Source organism: Ascaphus truei, chromosome 8 (genome assembly GCF_040206685.1).
Source record: "Ascaphus truei isolate aAscTru1 chromosome 8, aAscTru1.hap1, whole genome shotgun sequence".
Taxonomy (NCBI): Eukaryota; Metazoa; Chordata; class Amphibia; order Anura; family Ascaphidae; genus Ascaphus; species Ascaphus truei.
Window position 1 is genome coordinate 33,636,693 of NC_134490.1, and position 22,804 is coordinate 33,659,496.

At 45.4% G+C, this 22,804-nt stretch overlaps 1 protein-coding gene across 3 annotated transcripts in view; it reads left to right on the forward strand.

Moving 5' to 3' along the window:
- Positions 1 to 16,026, forward strand: part of LOC142501403 (unconventional myosin-Vb-like) — a 48,981-nt gene extending 32,955 nt beyond the window's left edge. For all 3 annotated transcript variants that reach the window (XM_075611272.1, XM_075611273.1, XM_075611274.1), the window contains exons 27-35: positions 53 to 146; positions 502 to 648; positions 825 to 976; positions 1,104 to 1,193; positions 1,284 to 1,434; positions 1,728 to 2,007; positions 12,768 to 12,942; positions 15,452 to 15,532; positions 15,738 to 16,026. In XM_075611272.1, the coding sequence (XP_075467387.1) occupies positions 53 to 146; positions 502 to 648; positions 825 to 976; positions 1,104 to 1,193; positions 1,284 to 1,434; positions 1,728 to 2,007; positions 12,768 to 12,942; positions 15,452 to 15,532; positions 15,738 to 15,899 (1,332 nt within the window). In that variant the 3' untranslated portion in view covers positions 15,900 to 16,026. The remainder of the gene's footprint in view (positions 1 to 52; positions 147 to 501; positions 649 to 824; positions 977 to 1,103; positions 1,194 to 1,283; positions 1,435 to 1,727; positions 2,008 to 12,767; positions 12,943 to 15,451; positions 15,533 to 15,737) is intronic.
- Positions 16,027 to 22,804: the final 6,778 nt, after the last annotated feature.

A 22,804-nucleotide genomic window follows, 5' to 3' on the forward strand; every position in this document is an offset into this window, starting at 1 on the left:
TAAATGGTGCTGCCCTGCGTGATGTGCGATACAATGTGTTCTTCTGATTCAGAGCCTTCAGGAGCAGTTAAAGAAACAGGAGAAAAATGTGCTCAAGCTGAAAAAACATCTGAAGCTTTACATGAGGCGAGAGCCGGGAGCGTCAGGTAACACACTATATGCAGCACTCTGCTATTCCAAACACAGCCGTCACTGCACCTCGATCCTGCACAGCAGAACTCTGCTATTCCAAACACCATTTCTGCTGCACCGCAGGTCCCTTTATGACAAGCTCACTGCTTTCACTGCACCTAGTAGCCTCCTACTATTCCAAACACACAGCTGTCTGCACCGTTATTCTAAACACGGTGTTCTCTGCCCGAATGTAGCTTTCTGGGCTTTTCCAAACACACAGCGATCACTATACCTCCACATTGCACCAAAGTCATCTCTGCTTGTCTAGCACATCACAGCTCCGTCTCCTCTCTCTTACACTCACTCTTTCGCCCCCTCTCCCCTCAGTGTCCTCCGTGTTCCGGGAGCCTTCAAGGTCCTCCCAGGAGATGTGCCGCCCCCCTGATCTCATTGAACAGGTAATCCGGCCGTGGCAGGGAATGCTGGTGTGCCATCCCGAGGACGAACCGCGGCTCATCCAGACAATAATTACCGGTAAGCAACTATTTTTAAATCTCCCAGAGGAGCCTGCATTTCTATTGGGGTTAATATATTGCTCATTGTCTTATTACACAGTCCTGTGAGTTATGGTCTAATCTGTGTCACTGCTCCACTGGCAGTGCAGAGCTTTAGAGCCCCAGGTAAATGTCCCTTACTCTCTGCCCCGTCAGACCTGAGCCCACAGAGCGTTCTGGACGGCGAGCCGGTGCTCCCTGCGTACGTCTTGTTTATGTGCTTCCGACATGCAGACTATTGCAGTGCAGAACATCGTGTACTCTCACTCTTCATGGCCACAGTGACCGCCATCAAGAGAGTGGTGAAGGTGAGGGCTGCCAGGGGTAGTATATGGTAGTTTAGTTTAATTACCTGTGTCCCCCATCTCTCTCCTGCTAATCCAAACTTTCGCCCTCACCCCCTTGCCTTTTTCCCCACCCCATCTCGCCTTTCAGGAGCACAGCTGTGACTTTGAGCTGCTGTCCTTCTGGCTCAGTAACACTGTGCGTCTCATGCACTGTATAAAGCAGTACAGCGGGGACAGGGTAAGTGTCCTGTGCAGGGGTGATTAGTGGGGGGCACTTTTTTATTTATTTTTTTACATGCTCCTTTCACTGGTCTTCCTCCTCCTTCAGGTGACCAGTCAGGAAAACAGCGCAGATCAGAATCGTCACTGCCTGAGGAATTTTGACCTGTCCAGTCACTGGCAGAGCCTGGAATCCTTGTGTGCACGCATCTATCAGCAGCTTGTGAGGGCTGCAGAGAGGAGACTGCAGCCCATGATAAGTAAGAAGCGACACTCGTACAGGACGGCACGGGTACAGGAGCGCACAGGGAGGGAGTGGAAGGATAGGGGGTACAGGGAGCGAGGGCTGGCGAGGAGGGTAAGCAGACAAGCAGGGACGGGCCACAAGGAGGAACAGGGGCATACTACTACATTCTGTAGTAGCAGTGATGGGTATCGTTGCAAAGATTTTTATTGTATAGCTACAGTATAAATCTATAGAGGTACACAGCATACAGTGCAGCATGTTTTCAGTGTACTCGATATCTATACAGTGTGGCGTGTTCTCTTGCAGTCCCCAGCATGCTGGAGAATGACTCCATCCAGCGTATGTCTTGCAAGCGGGTGTTGGGTTCGAGGTATCGGGACAGGGCAGGCACTACCCCCTGTTACTCCCTGGACTCCCTCCTGCTTTTGCTGAGCTCCTTCCACACCGCTCTCCAGCGCTGCCATCTACAGGACGATGTCAGTGCTCAGCTCCTGCGCCAGCTGCTGCGCACCCTCACCAGCACTGCCCTCAACCACCTGCTGCTCTGCAGGGACATGTGCTGCTGGAGCCGTGGGCTGCAGATCAGGTACTGATTAGGATTCCTCAAATATTATTAAGGCTAAAGTGACCTGCAATGTATTGCAAAGCGAAGTGTCTGCATGCGAAGCATTGTGCGCGCAGAAAAGCACAAAACCCTCAGTGTATTATTGAATCATTTTTGTCTTGTATAAAAAGGGGGGGGGGAATATATTCACGAACAAAAAACATCAAGATAAGCATGTAGGTATAAAAACCATGTGAAGTGGATGTCGGGCCATACATACAGAAACAGAACCGGAAGACAGGCAAACTTGTAGTGACCACTGATGGAGCACCAAGTCCGATGCACTCAGTCGCAGCCCTATTGGAACACTCAATGACATTCAGCTAGGGTCAGTAAAGAAACTGGACAGGTTGGAAAACTATCACCGTGGTGCTATGGATGAACGGGCAATTGACAGAGTAAGCACTGGTTCCGGCACAGGTTGGTGCTAGTGCAGGTTCCAAGAGCATCCAAAAGCGTCTCCTTTCCGATCTGGGTGAGTGCGTGCAGGTAGATTAGCACTCTGGAGAGGGACGCACTTGTTGGAGACCGAAGCACTCACGGATGACGTCGCCCCCAGCGTATAAGCAAGAGAACAAATCAGTTCATATAGGATGATATTTACAAGAAATTAGCCTTGGTACCAACGGAAAGTTGATATAGGTACAGGGTTGGGCCAAAATGTACACAATCTTAATCCAATGTGTTTCGTAGCGGGACGCTACTTAATCAGCCAGTAGTTTGAGACTAGTCTTGTGTACAATTTAAAGCCCCCAGAAAGTGATTGGTTGAGAGATACAGGTATAATTAATTAGAACAACATACACATGACCAATACATTGAAATAAAACACAGAATTAAAACATAACCATAATATAATCCTAAAAAAACAATAAGATGGTTACATTTAGAACTACACATCATATATCATAAATAGCCTGGAGTTCATTAAAAAAAAAAGAGCAGAGCAGATCTATTGCGAGGGTTAAATGTATTTAAAGAACCAGTGTCTTAAACATTGATGTAAAACAATTGGACTCCAAGCACTGGAATATATTGGGAAAGGGTCACATTTTGGGACCTACACTCACTAATAGGACTCCCAATGGGACTGCATTGGCATGATATAGTGAGGCTTTTAAGTGAGAATATATAGTTAGACTAGAGGTGACTGGGGACTGCATCCTTCTGCAAACTCTTCTACACATGGCAAAAAACGGTGAGCTACAGTATTCTGATCACACTGATCCCTGCTGTTTAATCTGCACACACACACACTTGGCTCACAACAGCTCCATGCAGCATTACCTACCTCTGGCATAATGAACCTGCTTTTTGCCTCCACTTTGTTCTTTCTTATGGCCTCATTGAAATGTTCTCTCTATCCACTACAAACGCCTCCCTCCTGGCCCACGACCAACATCACCATACACCCTGGATTACTCAAAAGCCTTGCACTATCTACTGAATGTTGGTGGAGAACCCTGAAAACCAGCACACCAACCACAGCTCACTCTTATGGCAAACATAAAGTAACAACTTGCAAACAACTACTCAAATTTCTACTCATATTACTCTCTTTAGCAGGTGATATTGAACCTAACCCAGGTCCTCCCACTTCAACTCTGTCCTATACCCCCTTCAAATTCCAAAAAGGGCTATCTGTCGCCCATATAAATATCCGGAGTCTGCTGCCCAAACTGGATGAACTAAGAGCATGGTGCCTTATGCATAAACCAAAAGCCATCGTTCTTACAGAAACATGGCTAACCCCTAAAACCCCTGATACACATATTGCCATTCAGGGATTCTCCATTTCTAGGAGAGATAGGTCAAAGAGAGGAGGAGGGGTGTTATTTTATATTGCAGACACCTTACAATTTACACTGTTAAATTGCCCCCCAAGACCAACCTCTTTTGAAATCCTAGTTGGCAGAATCTGCCTCCCCTTTTCTAAGCCCATCTTGCTAGCTGGCATCTACCGCCCCCCTAAAGCCCCTCTACAATCCCTGACTGATATCACCCAGTTTCTTGGCTCCATTTCCTCTCTGAATGAGAAGAGTGAGCTGCTAGTTCTTGGGGATTTCAACTTCAATTGGCTTGACCCTAAAAACCACAAAATCCACACACAAATCAAATCGCTTAACCTATCGCAACTCATTTCCCAAACCACACGAACAAACCTGAAATCGCACAACCATTCCTTGCTTGACTGGATTCTCTCCTCAAATCCCAGCAGAATCCAATCCTCTGGCATCCTTCCTGACATTTTCAGTGACCATGCAATAGTGTACTGTGTAAGGAAAATTAAACCGCCCCAAACAAGCCCTAAAGTTCTCCTCACTAGAACATTTAGAAACTTTAACCCACAACAGTTTCTGGATGACCTTACCAACTGCCCTTGGCACAGAATCTATTTAATTCCTGACCCTGATTCTGCGCTCGACTAGTTCTTAAAACTCTGTGATACCCATGCTCCACTACGCAGAATAAGGGTACGGGGTGCCCACCTTCCATGGGTTACACCTGACCTTATAGCACTCTACCAGTTCAGGGATGCCTTGTGGAAAAGCCACAAAATATCTGGCACTACCAAGGATCTCAATCACTACAGATGCCTGCAGAACATGTGCACAAGGCAAACAAGGCATGCAAAAGCACAATATGACTCTGACAATCTCCTCCAGAACACATCAAACCCAGCTAACTTCTGGAAGGTTATCAACAACATATTCCAGCCTTCTAACCATCAACACCCAAGTAATATCACTAAGGGCGATATTACTCTGACAAACCCCACCGACATTGTAAATGCATTCAATGATTACTTTGTGGGTTGTGCTAACTTATTAGCAAAACGCAACCCAAACCACAAACCTGAATCTCATCCTGGGAGTACCCCTATAGCCCCACCCCCTCCCAACACTGCCCACAATTTTCAATTTGGCCCAGTATCCGAAGAGGAGATTACACAAGCGCTTCTCAAATTAAAACTAAGCAGCCAATGTGGACCTGACTTACTACAATCTAGGTTCCTAAGACTTGGTGCCCCAGCAATTGCCAAACCAATTGCTTCCATAGTGAACTCTATCCTGTCTGCAGGCCATATCCCTAAGACCTGAAAAGCTGCCAGAGTTGTCCCAATCTTCAAAAGCGGGAACAAAAACACTGTCTCAAACTACAGGCCAATCTCCCTTCTCCCAATCCTATCCAAAGTCATGTAAAAATGTGTCCACTCCCAATTAAGCGATTACTATAACAAGACAAATTTCCCTAGCTAATTACAATCTGGCTTTCGCCCCAAACACTCTACCGTAACTACCCTGCTAAAAGTTTGCAAGGAAATCCACTGTGGAATGGAACGGGGTCAACTCACTGGTGCAGTATTCCTAGATTTTGCCAAGGCTTTTGATACTGTTGATCATGCTATCCTGCTCAACAAACTCCAGAGCTCTGGAATAGGGACGCATGCTTTAAACTGGTTTCAGTCCTACCTATCAGGTAGATCCCAACATGTGTCCATCTCTGGCTCTAACTCTAACCCCCTGGATATCACCTGTGGCGTCCCGCAAGGCTCTGTTCTGGGGCCCCTACTCTTCTCAGTGTTCATCAATGATCTTCCAACAGCTCGTCAGGAAGCCTCAATACACATGTATGCAGATGACACAATCCTATATGCACACAGCCATAGCCTCTCTGACCTTCAACACATACTTCAGTCTGACTTTTTCAGACTCGAAAACTGGATTTCCCAAAACAAACTGTTTTTAAACACTGACAAGACTGTAACAATGGTGTTTGGCACCAAGACTAAATTTTTAAAGCTTCCAGCGACTGAGCTCCATATTAGAACCAACACTAACACCACCCTAACACCTGTCACTAGTTTTAAATACCTGGGCTTATGGTTTGACTCCCACTTAACATTCGGGATGCACATTGATACCCTGACAACTAAGACCTATGCCAAACTAGGGGTACTTTACAGGAACAAATCCTCCCTAAGTCTCCTGGTCAGAAAACGTATCGCACAGTAGATGCTAATGCCAATTATTGACTATGGAGACATAGTTTATGGCTCAGCACCTCAAACCCACCTTAGCAAACTTGACACCCTCTACAACTCAATTTGTCGTTTTGTTCTCCAATGCAACTATAACAGACATCACTGCGAAATGCTCAAAGAACTAGATTGGTCATCACTCAAGTCTAGGCGCAAAGTTCACCTTTCCTGTCTTGCCTTCAAATTCTTTATGGGCCAGCTACCTGAACAAGCTCCTCACCCCTACCACATGCAGCACCTATCACCTGAGATCAGACTCCAAAAGACTGTTCATGGTCCCAAGTCTCAACAAAGTATCCGACCGCTCCTCCTTCTCTTACCGTGCACCCCAAAACTGGAACAACCTACCAGAGACTCTTACATCCACTACCAGTCTAAGTTCTTTCAAATCTAAGGCTGTCACACATTTTAATCTGGTCTGTAACTGTTTCATACGCCCATAATATAAATTATCTTTAATTGTGCATGCAATGTCTTGTATATAATGTATACCCTGCTCATTATGTAACTATTTGTAAACATGTATTATTTGTCTTAACTCTGTGCCCAGGACATACTTGAAAATGAGAGGTAACTCTCAATGTATTACTTCCTGGTAAAATATTTTATAAATAAATAAATAAAATAATAGACCCACAGTGATATTTAGGAAACCTAATCATTTAAAAAAAAAAAAAACTCCTTATCACCCGGTGATATTGGGTCAGGTTCCCACTCAACCACAGGTTCTACTTGGTTATTTAAAAAAAAAAAAAAAAAAAAAAACCTGGTAATTTTTCATGTGGCAAATCACTTGCTTGTAAATTACTCCATGTGGACAGGAAAAGTCATCTTTTTCACAGGAGCATTTCACCATTAAAGTGTATATCTTGTACCATCATATTTGTGGTTTTACCTTGTCGAGTGCCCCTTTGGCCTCCAATATATAGGGAGGACCAAGAGACACTTGAGGAGGATCCACTAACATGTTCACAATATTAGAATTGACTTTGATAAACATAGGGTTTCACGCCCTTTTAAAACCTGTAATAATCAAGATCCTTCCTACTCAAGGTATAATGGAATTCAAGGTGTCCAAATAGAAGGGGAGGCAATTAGAATTAAGGCACTCTCTAAAGAGCTAGTGGATTTTCCAACTCAGTTTCTCTGGGGTTAAATGAGGACTTTGATGTCCTCTTTATATTGATCCCCTATGAGATAGATGGACATCCTCCTTCAATAGTAATAATCTGGCCATTTCATATTGTAGTTTCAATACTATTATTACCAATACTAATTGGTCTTTTCTAATGAGCACCAATTCTTACAGTCCAATTGTTTGAGACATTGGTTCTTTCTCGGGAGGGAGAAGCATTTGGGCACTTTCGGAAACTAGATTAGCACCAACCTGTGCCGGAAGCAACGATTACGCTGGCAATTGAACATTCATCCACAGCACCACATGATATTTTCCTACCTGTTCGGTTTCTCAACGGACCCTGGCTGGATGTCGTGAGTCTGTTCCACGGAGTGTGACTGCATGCATCAGACTCGGTGCTCCATCAGTGGTCACTAAAAGTCGGCCGTTGCTGTTTCAGTATGGCTGGATGTCGGTGTGAGGATTTACCCTGATGTCCACTTTACATGGGTTTGAGACCTATATGCTTATCTTCATCTTTTTTGTACGTGCATATATTACCCCCCTTTTTATACATCGCTAAATTGATTCAATACTACACTGAGTTTAGCGCTCCTTTAAAAAAAAAAAAAAAAAAAAAAGTGCTCTAAATTGTGATGTTTGAGCCATTCACCTGAACCGCTGCATACCCTTTACTCACAGGGAAAGTTCTGTCTTTCATTATCATGGTGCACTAATTATTATTGACGCTGTTTTTGTCGTGCCAATGCACTTTTGAATATTGAATTTGCACATCAGCTTCATTTTGAGCGCACCGTTTAGTTTGTGTGTTTGCAGAGCGCAAAACACAATTGAACTTCACAAATTCCAACACACAATATTACCCCCTCTGACTCCCTAAACAGATTTACTCACACCACCACACCCTCACACCCTCGGTGCACATCCAATAGGACAAATGATTTAATTCATTACTATGTTTTTTTTCTCACAAGAATGGGTCATTTAGTTAAATCTTTTGGCCAAAACATGTTAAGCATGTTATAAACTGTTAAACAATTTATATTTGGAAATATAGCTCCTCAAGTCACGAGTAGTAACAGGCAACAAGTAGACGCATATTGTTACTTGCAAGTGATGTCTGACAGATCTCCTTACTGATCTTGGAGATTGCACTATGGTAATTGGGCTTGGGACGGCGCATTAAATTGATCCCTACAGGGCCTTTCCCCCTAGAGCCAAGTGCCTAGCTGTAAGTCCCGGAACCAGAACATACCATTTTCCCACTGCTCAGGATGGCAGATGCTTCTGCTCTTTCTGGCGTCCCAGAGTCCGTTGATGGAATACTGCAAAGGACTCTGTCCCTGTACTATGTGTAATGAAGTCCACTCGAACACAGCTTCCTTGTGATCGCATCCCTCAAATTACCCATTTTTGCACGTCTACGTGCTTCATCGGGTCTATTTATGCATCCCTTCATAATCCTCTATGGCAGTAGTAACAACTGGGATATAGCTCCTACTAGCTGCAGTAGGACAAGAGTTCTGACGTGGTGGTTTCAGAAGTCCCAAGAATATAAAAATAAAACATCCATGGAGGAGTATACATGTCCCTTCCAGTTCCAGGAAGGAGCATAGAGCATTTTCAGACCTTTTGAAAGATAAACGATTTCACTAATAGTCCAGGGGAGGAATGCAGAAGCTGTTTCTAGTCCCCAGAGGATTGATGACGTCCCTTCCGGTTGCATGGAACACCGATGACATCACATGGGGATGCTGCCAACACAGCCCAGGTACTGTATGTAAACGGTAACCCTTTGCCACTGCCCATTGTTGCATCTCAAGTTCTTTGCACAAGACTGATCTAAGCAAATTGAACAATACAGTATCTGTCTCTGGAACTCAACAGCTCTTCCAAGCAGTTTACGCCCTGCAACTGTAGCAACCTGCTATCCCTCACTGTGGTTTGCTTGCCACTGCTAAACTACAGTTTGTCTTGTAAGTCTGCTCCTAAGCAATTATTTGGAATCTTCACATTAATCAAAATGCCTCTTCCTACAACCTAAACAGTGGATAAGAAATCTGAGACACAGCTGTTCTCTGGCCACTAAGCACAAGAAAGCAGCTGTGACGTTCAGGTATTGTGTTCCATGTGAGGTTGTTACCAGCCTCATACTAAAAGACTGTGTGCTGATTTGTATTAGAAGAGTTACAGAGGAAGACTCTCCTGTCCATTTATGAAATCCTCTCATGCAATCCATTTAGAAGCTAGGATATCAGTCTAATATAACGTGTACCAGACATCAAGTATCAGTAGATTTTGAAAGTGACGCTTTGACTCCCAGGATCAACCAACCCTGTCTGAAGCAGGTGAGTGATCCTCCTCTGACCAAGTGGAAGTTCAAGAAGGGACCATTTCAAATAGGTTTGATTAAAAAGTTAATACAAAATATGTGCACCACATTAAATATTGACAACCCCAAGGAACAATTGGAGGTATTGGATCAAGCATTCCTGGGTCCCAGGAAAATGCCTAGATTGTTTCCAGTTCAGAGCTATTCAAAAGGTCCTCAGGTCTGAATGGAAAATGATGGAATGACGTGGCTTAGTGACGAGACGCTTTGATAAAATGTACAGTTCCAGGAGGAAGACTACCAAATGTGCAGTCATTCTAAAGTTGATGCAGCAATTGCTTGTATAGCAAGACAGACATCCATTCCCTTAGAAGATTGTTCTTCCTTCCTTCAAAGAGCCAATGGAGAATCATATTGACGGTACATTACAGACGCAATACACTACTCTGAGAGTGGCCATGAAATCAGTAACCGCTATAGCCAGAATATTCAGGACAGGGAGGACCTGGATCTCCGATTTGGAAGACCAGATTGAATCAGGAACTTCCAAAAAGACTCTTACGAGACTTTTCTAACCTAAAAGATGCCATTGATTTCCTGTACGACACATCTATGGATGTCATGGGGGATCACAGCGAGGTCCTCAGCAGGTGCAATAATCGTTAGGACGGGCACTATGGTTGAAGCCTTGGGCTGCAGACACTTTCAAAATTAAGATAGTAACTGGTATAAGGCAGGGAAACCATCTCTTTGGAGATGAAAATCCTAGTAAGAATGTAATCTTAAGCTTCTTCAAAGGACAGTTCCTGCCACGCAAAAGAGGTTTTGATCATAGTGTCTGAAACCAGCAAGACGCAATGTCCAGGGCCTATAGGCCAGGCCAGTTTTTCAACAAAAACTGGGATTGGCGACCTCAAAAATCCCAATAACCCTTCGGGGAAAGGCCCAGAACAAACTTTAGCTGTAGTGGGCCGAAAAAACAATGCCTGGTCAAGGCTCACTTGGAACATCTGGCACAACGTCATGTCCACCTTGTCAGCAAAGAACTAGAACACCACAGATGGATCATAACTGCAAAAAAAAGCAAAATGATTTGTTTCTTGTGGTCCTGTTCAATACTCAACAGGGGATAGTGTCCTTACCTACATAAAAATTAACCATCATTGGGAAAAGTTCACTCTTTCCTAAAGATGAACTTTCCATCCTGACTGAGTTTAGAAGCCCTATGAGGGGCATAAACTCTAGTCACAGATGTGGTTCCATGGGCCAGATTCCATCTCGGGTGGCTGCAGGTCAACGTTATTCAACGTGGCAAGACCATGTTCCCAACACTGAGACAGAACCAAAAGCAAAATAACCTTCAGAGAGGAAGGTCCATGGTTCTACATACATAGAATCAGCTTACCACTGATGCCAGTCTAATAGGATGGGGGGCCTTCTGCCAAAACATGTCGGTCAATGGTCACCAGCAGAGCATTATCTATCAACATTCTGGAGATACACGCAGTAGTGTACGCGATTCAAAGGCGGAATCCAGTCCTAAAGGACCTTCCACTTAGAATTTTGTCGGACAATGTCACATAAGTTACCTGTGACAGTAGGCGTAGCTGGCCTAACATAATAAAGGTGAAGTCCGGCTAGCTACCCCTAAAACTGTGTGTAACTGGATGCTTTTGAGTCCATATGGCCGGTACATTGTGTGTGTTGTAACCGCTTCCAGAGAAGAGCATAATCGCTGTCCTGGGGAAATCTGTGTTTATTGTGGGGGAACAGGGAATGTAAATGTTTTGTACTTGAAAGCACTTATGCCCTGTAAATGTATTCCCCAGCTAGCCAGCCAAGTGTTATGATTTGGGTGTTTAAACATTTCTATGCAGACAGACTCGGTAATTCACTTAGCCAAGCTACTTCCATAGAAATGCAGGATCGAGACAAAGCTAGGAGCGGTGATGTGTCAGGACACTTGGTGAGCGCGGAAGGGTGGGCAAACCGGTCCGGGGATGGGCACCCGTCGGAAAGGCCTTTGTTCCCCATAGACACTGAGGTGCCTACCCAGCGGGAGGTTTAGGGCTGGCCAGGGGAAGCTTTGCCGGGACGGAGCCCGTAGGCGCGGTTTCAATTGGCCAGTTCGAAATTAGTGTGATATTGTCTATCATATGTATTGAGTGAATGAATGGAAACTCAAACATAAATTCTTGGACAGCAGTATGGTATAGGAACTGGAGCATCTAGCGTGGGAACCCTCCTGGTCTCGGGCTCAGTCTTCCCTCTGACTTTGGTCTGTAAAAAGCAGCCCTCTTGGGTTAAAGTCATTTGGTGTCCTGTATGCTGCTGCAGGAATTGGCTCGCTTGCTTCCTGGTCTGCTGCTCCGTATGTGATGTCACTCATGATGGAGCTGTGAGACCTGGATGATCACTCACAGTGAAGGAGTGGGGCCATGCAGACGCTGTGTGCTCCAGATGGACTCCAAAACCTTTGGCAATAATTATGTGTTTTGTTCTGTTGGGAACTTCCTCAGGGATTGTGGAAGTTCCCAACAAAATGAAATGTGTAGGATTAGTGCCAAGGGTTTTAGAGTCCATCCTCCCACTGGCCTGGAATCTAAAGATTGCTTTGTTAGCCAGGCAAGTAACAGTCCCAAAAAAGAAACCTGGCTCTTGTGTGGGAAAGAATGTTGACGATTATTTGCTGCTGAAGTTGATACCCTCATGAGGGCCAGCATGTATTCCATATAGTCTGTGTCCTATAGAATATTTTTCTGCATCTTACCATATGAACCCAAGGAACGATCTGCTCAATTTTGCTCATACTAGAGTGCTAGAAGAGCTTCCAAGCCTCCACTATGTTAAAGTCCAGTTGTCCGCTCTGAGTTCAGGCAAGTCATCCTGCTGTGGCTCAATTGCTGAAAGCAATAGAAAAGATTAGACCCCCTTTGAAGCCAAGAATGGATTCTGGAGGAATCACTAGAGTCTTCTAGTAGTGTATGTACTGACATAAACATTTCCATATCCTATCATCGTACTTGCACGCTTATTACCAAATTTTCTTCCTCTAACCCTACATAGTCAATATCTTCGTCTTCATGAACCACATAATTTATCATGTTTGCCACGTAGATTGTAAATACTTAAATTGGAAGCAAAAAATACTTTGCAGAGGTAAGCGGTGAGACTCTCGTCACATGAAAGGTGATCCCTGTTGGCCACTTTGTGCTCTGATTGGTTCCCAGGTACAACGTGAGCCAGTTGGAGGAGTGGCTGCGGGGGATAGGGCTGCACACTGAGCGTATGATGAAGCCACTGGAGCCTTTGATCCATGCCTCGCAGCTACTGCAGGTGAAGAAACGCACAGAGGACGACGCTGTTGCAGTGTGTACCATGTGTACAGCACTGAGCCCTGTACAGGTGAGAACCAACATGGAGCTTCACTGTCACCCTGCAATAGAGATGGACTACATGGGTCATGTTGCACATGGTGTATATAATGTGTCTGCTGCACGAGGTGTAAACTATTTATGTAATTCAAATGAGAAGAACCACTTGGCCCACCATGTCGGCCCATTTTCCCATCTGCTGTAAAACCTCACACCCTACTCGATTCTTGGTTTTCTTTTGTATTTAGGATTTCGCCTTCTGCCCATCCCAAGCATGTTTGAATTCCCTTACTGTATTAGCCCCCACCACGTTTGTTGAGGGGCTATTCCACTATTTACCACCCTTTCCATGAAGGGCTCCCTCACATTTCCCCTTAGCCTGACACCCTCCCTCTTCAGAGAATGACCTCTTGTTCTAGCGCTCCTCTTTCTTTGGAATATGCTTCCCTCCTGTACTTTTGAATCCCTTTTATATTGAAAGTTTATCATATCCCCCCCTCTCCCTTTTAAGTGTAGAAAGCTGTGATGCAGGGAAACCAGCAGTGTCAGATTTTCCGCTCTGTCCGTGAGTAGGGCAACAAAAATTTCTGCCCCCATAGAATTTTGCCGCACTCTCATGCCTATCGGACCTAATGGGAAGGTACTTGCCTGTGTCGGCCGCCTCCTTTCTGCTGCCCTCCAGCTCCTTTGGAATCACGACGTCAAATTACGCTGTGGACGTCCCCCAACGTGGCATCACACAGTGTCTCGTTTCCATGCAACATGCCGCCGTGGGTCATTTGATGCTGGGATTCAGGAGGGCGGCAGAAAGGAGGCGGCTGACACAGGCAAGTGCCATGGGGCGCGCGGATTTTGACATCCGCCGCTGGAAAACAATAAGTAGAAGGTTGTAGTAGTCCTGACAGCAGAAAATAAAGAAATGCATTACAATTTTATTAATACTGAAACAGAAGTTTGTATTTTAGCAATGTAACGGAGAAAAGTGGCACGATTTTACAATGGCATTAATGTGAGTGAAGAAAGCAAGTGTCAAATATGACACCTAAACATGCTTAGGGAACGGGATGAATTGTATTGTTACGTACTAGAAAAGGACACAAACTTTATTTAGGTGATTTTATGAGCAGCTCCATCATACACACATTGAGTTTGAGGCATCAAGTTGCTATCCAGGATAGAATTGCTGTGAGACGGAGACCTGGGACTTCGCTGAGAATGTGACGTTTGGTGTGGATAGATGGTTGTCATCTGCAAACAGTTTATACTTGAAGCCAAATAATTAATAATGTCGCCATGGGAGAGTGAAACAAGGGGAAGTCCCAGAACCAAGCCCTAAGGTACACTAACTGATAGATCAACAGAGGAGAAAGAGTTGGCCATGGATACATTAAAGGAATGGTGAAAAGGGTTGGAGGAAAGCCAGGAGAGGTCTTTGTCCAGAACACTAGTGCAGTGTGCCAAGGAGATGTTGATACAAATAACTTTGGCTAAAAATAGTGCTGAGTTGTAACAGGACAGGAGAAATGTATAGTGCAGGAAATCTACAAGAGTGCTAGATTTCCTCCAGACGCTCGGAGCAGTGACTGCATTAGGTTAGAAATCATGCCTGATTGTCACAACGTCACGTGACCCCACAGCATCATTTGACGCTTGGTTGCCATGGTGACGCGTCGCTGGAAAGATAAGTAAAGTAAAGTTAGAGGCCTCACCCAATTCCTGGCATTTAATTTAAATGTCTTTGGTGTAGCGTGGGCCTCATCACTGCACTCACCAATTTGTGCAGCCCTGCTGTAGAGTATCCTTTCCAGATGCCTAGACCAGCATACACTGGCGACACACTTTATTCGAGCTCGGCTAGTCCCACGAATTCGGGTATACCCGGGTGTATTGAGGTTTGTGACTGTTTTCTGCCCGAGTGCATTGGGTTATTTTCCAGGCAGGGATTGAAGCATTTTATTCCCGCTGGCTGCAATACTGCACAGTATATATATATATATATATACTGCATTACAATTCATGAATTTATGCCATCTGGTAGACATGCGAAGCATTGCAGCCTATTAAATTCTAATCATTATAATTTAACAGATCAGCCGCCCGTCAGCCAGGCATGAACCCAGGCTGGGAAGGCAAACGCAACGGGGCTTGTCAGAGGTGAGGAGCGGCGCATTCCAGGTATCTGCCAGGTACATACTGGGTATTTGCTCGAATAAAGTGTGTCGGTGCAGTAAAGTTGTACCGGTAACCAGATTGTCAGGGTTGGTGTAGGACAGAGAAGAGTTTAGTGCTGATCGATGTATTGCAAGTATGTGGAATAGTGAGGAGGCAGAAGTGTTATGGGAAAGAAGTTGGCAAAGGAGATGAGATGGTGGTCCTAGAGTGGTAAAGAGGGAGATATACCTTGTCTTCAACAAAAACCTGTCAGAATTCTCTGAGATGTGGCCATCATTATGGATGCTGGAACCAATTAATTGGTGAAGGCCATAGGAGGTGGTAAGGGAGAGATGAAGACTGTATGACTCCTGTGTCATAATCCTCAGGTTGTGAAGATCCTTAGCCTGTACACCCCCCTGAATGAGTTTGAGGAGCGCGTCTCTCCTGCCTTCATTCACAGTGTGCAGGTGAGTGTGGCTAAGAACGCTAATGGGCATGTATATAGGGACTTAAAGCTCCACATAATTGGGTCTTCTCACGCCCACACCTGGGTGCCCATATTCCTTCACTGGTTTGTAATATAGCACTGAAAAAGCCAAACTGCAAATCCCACAGAGCATACGACACACTCCATTTGGTGACTTTTTTTTTTTTGTTTGTTTCATGGCACAGGGGCGACTGCAGGACAGAGCAAGGGCTGAGGGGACCTCCCAGCTCCTGGCAGATGTGAACCTACTTTTCCCTGTGCGCTTCCTGTACTCCCGCTCCACCGTATGTCTTGACCAGATCTGCCTCCCACAGGGCATCAACCTGAGTTTCCTCCGCAGGCTGTGATTTCCTCTTGCCCTGTTTTTGGGGTAATCTCATTCGCCAGAGGGGTTAGCTGCACAATTACCTCTGTTGCACTTTAAAACACTGCATGTGATTTTTGTATATGGGCACAAATAAATCTGGCACTTTTCTGTAGAAGGGACAGTCACTTTGGTCTTGCAGTTGTTAGGCTGAGATTATATAACCTGCGATTGCGCTTGCCAACCTATAATGCCTGAAGCCGCTGGGCGTGCACGACTTTTAGCGTGCTGGTGCGACCTCGATTTGAAGAGACAGGTTTTTTTTTTCATGCTTTGCCATGTGCCCCTTCATGAGGGTATTTCTCTCCTGGGGGTCCTCCTGTGCCTTTCTCCTCGATTAGGCCGAGCATCCTCTCGACACTTCTCTTATCCGTAATGAGGCCAGGAGCTCCGGCACTCCTTGGGGAGCTCACCTGCTTTGTTAGGTCCATGTTGCTCTGCGATTCCTCGTCCGGGTGTGCTCGGCTTGGGGTGGATCCTTCTTTTTTTTTTTCCCCTCAGTCGTGCATTGGCATTACTGTCGTGGGATCCTCACTATCAGCTAGCTCTTATTTGACCTCAATATGGGTGGTTCATCAGCCATCTGTTCCTCATCCCTTAGGAGCTCTAGAAATGTAGGGGTGTCTCTTTCCATTCTTTTAGAAAGGTCCTAAAGGTGGAGGGAGAGGGTGCCAGTCAGACATTGAGATGGACATTCCAGAGGTGTGGGGCAGTAAGTGAGAGGTTTTAGGCGGGAGAGGGCTTTAGATCCAAAAGGGGTAGACAGAAGGCATCCTTGAGCAGAACGTGAGTCAGCGAAAAATTTAGGGCCGAGATGTAAGGACGGGCAGAAGTGTAACCTTAAAAGTGAGTAGGAGAATGTTGTAGTTTAATTGGAAGCCAGAAGAGGTATTTCAGCAGGAGAGATGCTGAGACAGATTTAGGAGAGAGTAAAGTGATTCCAGCAGCAGAGTAGAAGAAGGTTACGTAACACAAATGGGAGAGAATGAGTGCCTGCGTTACAGTTTTAGCAGTAGAGGGACAGAGGAAAGGGGCGTATCTTTGCAATGTTTTGGAGGAAAAAACTACAGGTTTTAGCTACATTGTAAATGTGAGCGAGGAGTCAAAGGTGACCCCTAAGCAGCGTGCTTGTGATACTGGGTGTATGATGGTACTGCCAACAGTAATGTAGAAGGGGGAAGTAGGGCCAGGCTTGGGAGGGATTTTGAGGAGCTCCATCTTGGACATGTTAAGTTTGAATCAGCGGGGGGCTACTCAGGATGATATAGCAGAGAGACATACAGAGACTCTGTACAGCAGGTGTTAGGTCAGGGGTTGAAATTTATGTCACCAGCATTTAGGTGACATTTGAATCCTAGAGATGTGATAAGGTCACCTAGAGTGTGTGTAAAGAGAAGGTCTGAGGACAGAGCCCTGGGCTACACCCACATCGAGATCAATGGAGGAGGAGGAGGTAGCAAACGACACACTGAAAGTACGATGGAGGGGTACTGTAAGAAGAAATCCAGGATAGAGCTCTGTTACGGATAGCAGGAGCATGGAGAATGTGAAGAGGGTAGTCCACAGTATCAAAGGCTGCATAGAGGTTGAGTAATATGAGAAAAGTGTAATGACCTTTGCCTTTTGAAGCATGGATGACATTAGTTATTTTGGTGAGTTCTGTTTCAGTGGTGGGAGCAGTGCAGAAGCCAGATTGTAGAGATTGTAGAGGGTGTAGGAGGTGGTGAGAAAATGGAGCAAGCAAGAGAATAAGACGTTCAAGGAGTTTAGTGACAAAAGGCAGGAGAGAGACAGGATGATAATTAGAAAGACAGGTAGGGTAAAGCTTGTTTTTGAGTAAGGGTGTAAGGCCGCGCTTATAGTACTGGCGATGCGACCGATGTCACCCGTTGCCACTAGCGAAAGTTGTAATGACAAGGCCAGTGACGTCACTAAAAGGGGTGGGCCGCGCAATTTGATTGGTTTAGAAACAGTCACGTGGCGACTGTCTCTATAAAATTAAATGTACCCAGCTTCAAAAATTTTGGTCGCGCTTACTATAAGAGCTTGCGACAGAGTCCATGTATTTGTTTCGGAGCGATGTTGCGTCGCAAGGCACTATAAGCGCAGCCTAACTGTTGTGTGCTTGAAGGAGGCAGGAAAGCTACCAGAGTAGGAGTTGAATATATGTGTAAGTGTGGGGATTAGAGTAGGAGCAAGAGATTTGAGGAGATGGGAGGGTCAAGAGGGAAAGTGGTAGAGGGAGAAGAGATCAGCAGCGACACGTCTTCATCTGTGACAGAGGAAAAGGCGTAGAGGAAGGCAGGAGGAGGTGTAGAATGGGAGGAGGATAGAGGGGTTTTTCTTGACAAATGGAATCCACCTTTTGTCTTGAAATAGTCTTCAAAGTCTGAAGGTGAAATAGAGGCAGAAACACCGGTAACAGACGGGTGTCTGAGTAGAGAGTCAAAGACAGAAGAATCTGCACGGTTTAGATTTGTGAGTGTTGATTAGTGAGGAATAGTAGGTTTGTTTAGCCTGGGAGAGGGCAAAATTGAAATAGGATGCATTTCTAGTGAAGGAAATCTGCGAGAGTATGAGATTTCCTGCAGAGGCAGGAGTTGAGCATGCGTGCGTATGTGGCAGTTTAGCCAGACTAGGGTTAGAAGAGTGAGCACGGGAGAGGAAAAGAGGCATGTAGATCAAGAGAGGAGGATAGGGCAGTTGTAGTACCACACCAGGTTGTCAAGTCTGTAGCGGAGCTGAGAGGAAGGGGAGGAGCGCAAAGTGGAATCAAGAGCTGGTAGTAAGTTAATGGAATGCAGGTTTCTGTAGAAACCAGGAATAGATTGAGGAAGACATTTAGATAAGATGGTTAGAGAGAGGAATTGGGGAAATGGAGAAGTCAGAGCGAGAAGCTTTTAATGTCTATGCTGCTCTGCGACTGCTCGTCCGGGTGTGCTCGGCTTGGGGTGGATCTTTTTTTAAATCCAGGTACTAGCCATCCATGTGCAGAGTCAGACTGAGTGAGTCAAGTCTCGGCTATAGCAGAGGAGCAGAGTGGGAGAAAAAAAGTCACGTGCAGAGAGGAACTTGTTAGAAAGGGATGGGTTTGAGCTTAAAGTTGAGGTGAAGTTGCATGTGAGGCGAGGATGTGAGCAAGTAGAAATGAGACGGGACAGGATTGGGAGAGATATCCCCAGAAGCAAGGAGGAGAAGCATGGAGTGAAGAGCGAGAGAATGTGTGAGGAGGATTTGTCGGGGTGTGATTTAGTGCAGGGGGTATAGCCGTATAGTCTCAGAGGGCGCAGATAGGAAAGGAGTTCATGTGAACAGTGAAGTGGAGAAGGAAGCAATGTGCAATATGTGAGAAATTCAATCTATGAATGGTGGTGCTGTAAAGTGAAAGGCGCTGTCTTGAGGTTGTGATACAAAATGCCCTCCTTTCCAGTACAGAATATGATAGTGTTATTGACTGGATTGGAAGGGCCAGCAACAGGTTCCGCACACTAGCAGAATCAATACCGTATCTCCAGCACACACACAGTATATATGCAGTCTTTGTACTGTAACATGACATTTTCCTAGGGAGGGAACAAACCTATTACCCCTTTGATAGTCACATCATCGGTCGTATCTCCGACATCTAGGATTAATGCTGTTACAATGCAGACCGCCCCTCGCGCACCACTCAAAATGGTCGCACTCATGGTGAGGAACGATCAGACTCGAAAGGTGGCACTATAGAGCTAATATTCTGGGAAATTCTAGGCTTTCCCAGTCAAAAACTGGCTACTGTGTATAATTTAACCATTCCCTTGTCTGACCGTTTATGATTAGGGGAAAGCATCGTGTGTATCATACCAATGACAAAAAAATCTCAGCAGTGCCTCCAATGTAACCCCTATTTATTTTGCCCGAAACTGACACCTGTTGCTGAGGTTGGGGCCCGAGTCCTCTTCTCCTGGGTAATGTGCCACACGTGGTGTTAGGTCAGACAGTGGGAGGCAGACTACAGTAATGTTTATAATATAACCGTATTTATAAAGTAGTTTTGATTAATACCCTGGTATTTTTTGATCCTTAACAAGGATCACTACATACATTACATAACCCGTTAACATATGTCCCCTCAATGCTGTGCGGGAGTATGTCGGTGTCTAGTGCTGTGGCCACCCAATCCTGGGTATCAAGGCCTGTAGTATGATGGTGCCAGTACACCATTGGAGCTCGTTAATACTGGGAAGTGTAGCAGGCCTGTACTTCATAAAACGCTTTGGTACAACTTTAGATGGACGCTCTCGAGGGTCCCCTTTGACTGTGCTCGATCCTCCAGGCTGCTACCACTCGGCTGATCTGCTGGACACCCTTGCCTGCTTAGCGTTTCTTCCACCAGTCAGCACCTACTCACTCCAGTGGGGTGTAGACGGGACCTGGGTCAATTACAGTCAGTCCTGAGATCTCATGTGAGTCTAGAGCTGCTTGGCAGGTCTGCACTATCTGCTCTCCCCATGCTTCTCTGCCCCTGTGTGTCCTTCCAGGGACCCTTAGAGATCTCCTCCCTTTGTCCCACCTCTATTCATTGGTTTAGGCCATCTCCCTCCCAAGTCACATTGCACTGTAACCAAAAGCGTCTCTCTTTTGCGGCATAGCAAGCTGGGAGTTGTAGTTTCCTATTGCAGCCAGGGAGTATAGTGTGTGTCACCTGCTTGCACTTACAATGGGATTACATAAATTAAACATAAGGATGTTGATCGAGGCTAAAATCTGATTTAGTGGTGTCCTGAAAGCATTTATTTAGTTTCCCTTGTGAGTCATTATTGGTAAATGTCTCACTGGGGTTTTTTGTTCGCCTTCCTCTGCATCAATATAAATATAGGATGTGTGTCTTAATTGACTGACTAAATTTATCAAAGCTTGAACTCTGCACATTTGTTTCTTTGCAACCTCATCTACTATGTTACAAAGGAAAAGTCACTTAACTGTTTTCAGTGCTGGAAGAAGACGGAGTAAGTGTGGCAGTATCAGAGGCATGTGTAATGGATGTATCCCCCATCCAGTTAAAGCATCAATATTTTTTACATGTGGGGAAGGAATCATTGGATATTTATAACTTAACTTCACACTTGTACCTTCTTCAGACTTTGTGAGATAATGGCGAATTTTAAGGAATAATGTATACGAAAAGGAAATTAGAATTTTGAGATTGTTTTTACATGCATGTTTAAAGTGATTTAAGCATAGTGATACGTCACTACATGAATTAAACTCAATAAGACGTGTGTTTTGTGAATTGACACTGCTCAAAGATCAAAACAGTTGTGGCATCAAAGAAAGCGACTTCTCCGTGAAGCAGATCTAACCTTAGGCCTCGGGCATGGTCAGCGTGCCGTGCTGAGGCGCGCTTGTACTTACCTGTGAGCCCCTACAGCCGCAATGAGAGCGGCTTTAGTAGGGGCTCGTCTACGCTTTCGCAAGCGCGCAGAAACGTAGGTCTTAGCAGAATTGTACATTTCAGCACTCGCCGAAGTGCAGGGCCGATCACGTGAGCTGTTCGCCCAATGAGGGCGAACCAGCTCCGTGACGTAACTGGCCCGCCCGCCGACACGCCCCCGGACGGCGCGCTGTCTAAGGCCAGGGAAAGCACCCGCTTTCCCTGAGCCTCAGCGCGCCTCCGCACGCCAGCAGGAACCCTGGTCGTGGCCTTAAATACGACTCCAGATATACATGGCACCAGAAACTGTGAAAGTCCAAGAAAGGAGGGCATTGATGACACCTTTAATGGAGTACAAAAGAGAACAATCAGAAATGCTGAAAATTTAAATCTGAATCACACATACCGTAAGAAAAGCCACTTCTATATAGCACTTATAGAAGGCTACAGTATATGAGATATATGGGTTGCAGCCCTCCCCCCGAAGCCCTTTGGAAAGCTGTCATAAATGAGGGAAAATAATTATTTGACAAAGTACTATGTCGCATATGGAGAAGAGTGAAGTGCAGACAGTTAAACACAATCTGACTCAGGAATTTTATGTACTGTAGATGGTGAGAGAGTCGCAGCATTATTTCTCACATGGCAAGGTGTCGCCACGTGATGTTGAATCGTCATTTGATGCCACAACACGGGATAAGGAGGGCAGCGCTGCAAGAAGCGGTAGAAAATTAGGAGACCGTAAACTGTAGGAGACGAGTGCAGAGGTACAACCAGGGAGACATGTTTAGGGAAAATTAAACCATGGCTTTTATTCAGCCCGTAGCTTCAAACAATACAGTACATCTTCAAGGAAGCACACAAATAAACAAACAGCCCATCCCTTTGTAAGGGCTAATTCACTTCCCAGTCCCTATCTGAAGGGCAGGGAGGATAGGCCTCTTGCCAACCTCTGACCCCAAAGTTCAAGGAGGTACATGTAAGCAGTGTCACTGTGTCAGTCTCCAGGTCTGGGTTGGTGTCCATTGGGGTACCACCCTCTGGAAGGTTCCAGGGTCCGTTGTGCCCTGGAATAGAGCATCTGGTTACCTGGGAACCTCTTCTGGCAACACAGTCCCTCTGTGTTCAAGAGCCCTATGCAGTGTGCGCAGCACACATTTAAAACTGTTTGATGAGCCATGTGGAGACTGGCTGATTGACTTTAGCTACAATTAACCAGCTTCATGCTGGACTCATCAGCAACAGACAGGCTCTGTGTGTTGCCTTTTTAAATGAGGGAGAGGCCCTGCGCTCTCCCCCGGCAATCTGTTTAATTGTTGTAGGGAAGAGAGCAGGGCCTCTGTAACCGCCGCAAAATTTGCCATCCCCCTCAAATATGCCTCTCTTGTCCAGGCCTAGTAGGCCTATGCCTAAATACAGCTTGGCAGTAACCCGAAAAATATGTATTTTTAAAATGCAAGTTAAAACCTCTTGTT